This window comes from Lactuca sativa, chromosome 2 (genome assembly GCF_002870075.4).
Source record: "Lactuca sativa cultivar Salinas chromosome 2, Lsat_Salinas_v11, whole genome shotgun sequence".
NCBI lineage: Eukaryota > Viridiplantae > Streptophyta > Magnoliopsida > Asterales > Asteraceae > Lactuca > Lactuca sativa.
The window spans coordinates 40739201-40744545 of NC_056624.2; the positions used below are offsets into that span (position 1 = coordinate 40739201).

Sequence of the window (5345 nt, forward strand, 5' to 3'; positions counted from 1 at the left end):
ATAAATCATATTAGGGTTCTCGACCCTCACTCAATGAAGAAAGAAAATGAATCGACTTATTGAAAATTAGGGACTATAAATGTGAATGAGACGCGGTAATATTCGTATGGCGTAAAGAGAATACATAGTCTAGTTTATTAATTAAATAAAAGGAAATGACCAAAATATCCTAACTTTGACAAGTCAAACTTATGTTAATGGGGAGAACAAAAAAGGTTAAGGCATTAGAGTTTGGACCAAACTTGCAACAAAATAAAAAATTTAAACCTCTGGTCCAAACTTTTTAAACCAAAATAACACTTTTCAACAAACCAAGGGTTATTTTTACAATTTTGTCAATAATATGCAAAAAGATAAATTTATTTTTTATTATAGTGTAATATGTCTTTCCAAACAGTGTAACAAACACGCTTTCTGTTCAACGTGTTTAGAAAGCCGCCCTAACGTCCGTTCATCCATTCATCTTCTTCGCTCAACTGCTCAACTCACAGCTTTCCCCTTTGCACCATCATCTACGCTAACTCACACCTTCATCTTCCCTCGATCTTCTTGCCTTCTCTCGTTCTCTCTCGTTACTAATCTACAGCTAATCACATTCCAGGTTTGTTCTTCCTTAAATCCAACTGAAATTAGGGTTTCTACTTCGTATTTGATTGTTCTATGTGCAATTGTGGAGACTTCAGTTTTTAATCGAAGTTACGGAAGCTCGGAATTTTAATTGAATCATCTCAATGCATCAGTAATGACAGCGAGAAATTGTCCTCTACGTATGCAATTTACGCTTTGCTTCGTTCGTTTACCAGTTCTGTTTACTTCTTTCAAAACTTAAGAAGAAAATGTAGATGTTCCTAGTATTTTGGGTTCAATTATTCGATGATGCATTGTAACAAGATGAAATGTGGAATCAATTGCTTAGGAATGTGATGCCAATCTAATATTTACTGTTTTTGCGACTCAAAATTCTCCTGAAACTGTAGAGATTCATATGATTAGATGAAGTAACAGTTCTCAAACAATTTAAGAACACATTCGACAAGAACAAGAGTGAAGTCAATCGCTAATGGCGGTTTATGCCGTTTGGCTGTGATATATTCATATTTTCGTCTTCTTTTAGTTGCTTCTTTGGGATGCATCACTCATAGAGGCTTCATGTTTCAGTGTTCTACTTGTCTTCTTGTTCAATAATCAGGATGACTTCTTTGAAAGTAGTATGCTTAGTTTTGTCTTGTGTGTTATCTTCTAAGTTGATTACAACTTGATTTGAAAGATGAACCAAATAGTGGTCAAATGTAATTGATTTACCATGTTCCCAAGTCGTCTACCTCTTGCATATATGTTTAACTGCCTTCTTAGCTAAATATAATCATCCTTCTTGATTCACATAAGGGCAGAATTAACCTAATCATCTTCTTACCTATTCTAAATCTCAACAGGCTCTTTGGGAAAGTGAGATCTCATCTAATTCTTCACCTGAAATAGATGGAGAACCAGGATGAAATCCCAGTGGAACCAGAAACGGAATCCTCCACATTCATCTCTGCTTATGAAGCTGATGATTGGTCCAATTACAAGGACAGTGATGTTATGCTACAACAATCTGCAATATTTGAAGAGGATGCAGCCAAGTCTCCGTTTGTTGGTGATAAGGTAATAGGAAATAAACGCTTCAAAGATTGAGTTTAAGAAATAGCAACATACTTTCATTGCATTTCTTTTGATTGTACTTTGGAAAATCTATCCATTTATAGCAATGTCATTCAAATTCAAAGCAAGTTTCACCACTATAATTGGGTATATTCAAAGCAATGTCATTCAAATGGAAGTGCAATGCTTTATAAAAGGATAGATCTTTTAAAAGAAGTAAAGTAATAAAAAGAAGTGAAAGTAGGATACTATAGTACACAATTATATGAAAGTATGTTGCTATCTATTATATTTAGTCTTTTTTTTTTTTATTTTAAGAAATGAAAGTAGGATGCTAATGCTATAGTGAAATACTTCATTTGATGTCAATGTAGGAACCTCTCTCTTCATTGGAAGCTGAGTATAAGTCTGGAAGCCCCATTTTACTGGAGAAAATTAAGGTTTTCTTTTTATTTTTTTACTTTAGCTTTTTTGCATTCCATGTTGACCTTTTCTTTTTTGAATTATTTATATTCAACTTAGGTGCTGAGTGAACAATATGCTGCCATCAGAAGAACACGTGGAGATGGGAACTGTTTCTTTCGGAGCTTTATGTTCTCTTACCTTGTATGTTGCATTCATTCATTTATTTATTTATTTTATTTGTTTTTGTGTGTGTGTGTGTGTGTTACAGCATCCTACTTTCATTTATTTCTATTAAAGCATTGTATTATAAAAAATCTTTCCAATTGTAATCCATATTAGATGCCATTGCTATAAATGGGAAGATTTTTTTAAAGTAAGAAATGGAAGTATGATGCTATAATAAGTTAATAACCATATCAATGAAAGTATTTTCAAAACCCTTTTTTTGAATATTTTGGTGTGATATTTATAGCTGATTTTTGAACATTTGTTCTTTTTCTTTTTTACATTAAAGGAACATATACTTGAATCACAAGACATAGCTGAGGTTGAGCGCATTAAAACAAATGTAGAAAAATGCAAAAAGACTCTTCAGGGCTTAGGCTATGCTGATTTTACATTTGAAGATTTTTTCGCAGTAAGTGGTTCTTTCATATTAATTCCTTCTTCTCTGATGATTAATAAATAAATATATTTAATAAAAAGACAATGATCTCTGTCTAGACCATTATACCCTTGAATTGTATTCACAAGATTTTACATTATTCTGTCGTTATTGATAGGTATTAGAGATATTAGACTAATTGTTAAAACATATTTGATCTTTGTTTTTTTGTATTCAATTTTGTAATATTTTATATTTGTGTCAAAACAGTTGTTCATTGAGCAGCTTGAAAGTGTTGTTACAGGGAATGAAGCTCCTATAAGGTTCAGATCCTAAATTGTTTACAGATTTTAATTTTGATTAAAAAAGTAAACCAAAATGCCTATTTGAAATCATGAATTTTTATAAATCTTTTGTTTTCAGTCATGATGAGCTCATAGTTAGAAGTCGCGATCAGTCTGTATCCGATTATGGTAAGTAGAGTAATTTTCATTTTTCATCCCTAAGTATAGCTGATTTTTGCAATTTTGGTCCCCAAAAAGTTCTCTTATAATTTTCTTCCTTATTTGAGGTTCTAGTAACTTTTTTGGTTCTTGTTACAAGTAAAGTGACTATTTTTGCAATTTTGGTCCTAAAAAATGCAGTCATTAACATTACAAAAACCTCAAATAAGGATCAAAATTGAAAAAATTTGCTATTCTTGGGGACTAAAAATGCAACTTACTCAAAAAAGTATAGCAATTCTATTTTTACTTTGTGCTTTTGTCACACAAGCTTTCTAGAGCCATATTCAACTTTGAGGACGACGAGGGCATTTTCGTCTTTTTGCACAGACGAGATCGAGTCTACGTCCCATGTTTTTGAGTAGGACAAAAGAAATTGCATTTTTTTTTGTCTCATTCACATCAATCCCAGTCCCAATCCAATATACACTAAACACAATACAACCTGTTTTGTGACCTGTGTCTGTCTTGTTCTGTTCTGTCCTGTCATGTCCTGACAAAAGCTGCTGTTGTCCAGTTGTGATGTTTTTCAGGTTTGTGACCTCCGGCGAAATAAGGAAACGCTCGGAATTTTTCGAACCATTCATATTCGGTTTAGCAAACTTAACCGTTGAGCAGGTTTGTGATTTGAAAAAATAAAAAATAAAAAAAAATAAAAAATCTAATAACCATTTTTAAATGTTGTATAGTTTTGCAAGACATCAGTGGAACCAATGGGTGAAGAAAGCGACCACGTCCATATTACAGCCTTGTCTGACGCGTTGGGGGTACCGATTCGTGTTGTGTATCTTGATCGTAGCTCTTGTGACACCGGGGGCATAAGCGTAAATCACCATGATTTTGTTCCAGCCTCTGATGACAATGACACATCATCAAGTGCTGCAGGGGGCTCTGACCCAAACCCAAACCCAAACCCAAACCCAATCCCATTCATTGTCTTGTTGTACCGACCGGGTCATTATGACATACTGTACAGAAAGTGAAACTCTCGTGTATTCTGGTAAACTCCTCCCTCTTCTTGGTATAGTTGTACTGTGTTTGGATTGCATTGGACTCTGACATACCTAAAAAAACAGTGTACCATTTTTGTCCTATTCTAAAAGGTGTGTTAGAGATTCTAAAGAGATAAAAAGTTGCAACTTTTTATCACAGCGAAATAGGTGAGATGAAATTGGTGTTATGGAAGGTGGTTTTAGGGTGGAGTTTGGAACTAATTATGAAGTTATTGTAGGTAATAATAATAGGGCGTGGATGAAGAGCTGAAGGGGAGTTGGGAGTTAGGGTTTGAAAACGTTTGTTTTTACATTTTGTAAGTGAATACAAGGTGTTAACGTTTTCTTGATGAGATAAACGAACGTGTTGGCATTTGGTCTTATATTCATATTAACCCAGGCTTTTACTTTTACTTTTACTTTCACTTTCATTTTCACTTTCACCTTCACCTACATCGTAACAAGTAATTATTTTTCTATTGTTCATTAGACTATAGGCGGAGTGGGTGTGCCACACCCACTCGCCAAGGGGGCTCTTCAAGCCGAAGGTGCTGGTGGAGGGACCCCTTTGACTAGCTTTGACCAAGACTTGACCACCTTGACTAGCTTTGACCAAGACTTTATACATTTAAACTCATTTTTTTTTAAAAATAAAACTAGCATTTTATAAAAAAAATTCAAAATTTCTTCCGAATATGTTTGTTCATATCGTTCTATCATCTAGAAAGGTCATTAGGGCTGTAAACGAACCGAACGAACACGAACATGGCTTGTTTATATTCGTTTGTTTAAGTTAGCCGAACAAATGAATGAACACGAACGGATAAACGAACAAGTTTTCTTGTTCATATTCTTTCGTTTAACAAATTGTATTGTTCATGTTCGTTCGTTTATGTTTATGAACAAATGAACATAAATGAACATGTTCCAAACCCAAACCCAAGCTAGTTTCCAAATCCAACTCGAACACGATCCCACATTTAACCTTTTGAGACGGTTCCCGAAACTCAAATTGTTTCACAACCAAATTTCCAAGCTGAACCATGACACTTGTATGACAAAGATACCGATTCTTCCGACGAGGGGCCCATGTCACAAGCTGAACCGACGAGGGGCCCATGTCACAAGATAAATAAACATAATTTAAACATATGTGAACATAAATGAACATATGATATAGTAATGTAATTAAATACA

The 5345-nt window shown here is 34.1% G+C and overlaps 1 protein-coding gene across 1 annotated transcript; it reads left to right on the top strand.

Moving 5' to 3' along the window:
* The first annotated feature begins 402 nt into the window (after nt 1-402).
* LOC111886680 (OVARIAN TUMOR DOMAIN-containing deubiquitinating enzyme 1) lies at nt 403-4561 on the top strand. The gene is made up of 10 exons (XM_023882931.3): nt 403-601; nt 1434-1647; nt 2019-2084; nt 2167-2250; nt 2564-2686; nt 2924-2976; nt 3077-3126; nt 3674-3774; nt 3846-4156; nt 4388-4561. The coding sequence occupies exons 2-9, from the start codon at nt 1480-1482 to the stop codon at nt 4137-4139; spliced, it is 939 nt and encodes a 312-aa protein (XP_023738699.1). The 5' UTR covers nt 403-601; nt 1434-1479; the 3' UTR covers nt 4140-4156; nt 4388-4561.
* Nucleotides 4562-5345: the final 784 nt, after the last annotated feature.

Excerpts from the sequence above, each read along its gene's own strand:
- LOC111886680 (XM_023882931.3), top strand. The coding sequence starts at position 1,480 with ATGGAGAACCAGGATGAAATCCCAGTGGAACCAGAAACGGAATCCTCC. Across the intron at positions 2,251-2,563 it reads GCTTTATGTTCTCTTACCTT|GAACATATACTTGAATCACA; the intron begins GTATGTTGCATT and ends TTTACATTAAAG. Across the intron at positions 3,127-3,673 it reads TCAGTCTGTATCCGATTATG|TTGTGATGTTTTTCAGGTTT; the intron begins GTAAGTAGAGTA and ends GCTGTTGTCCAG.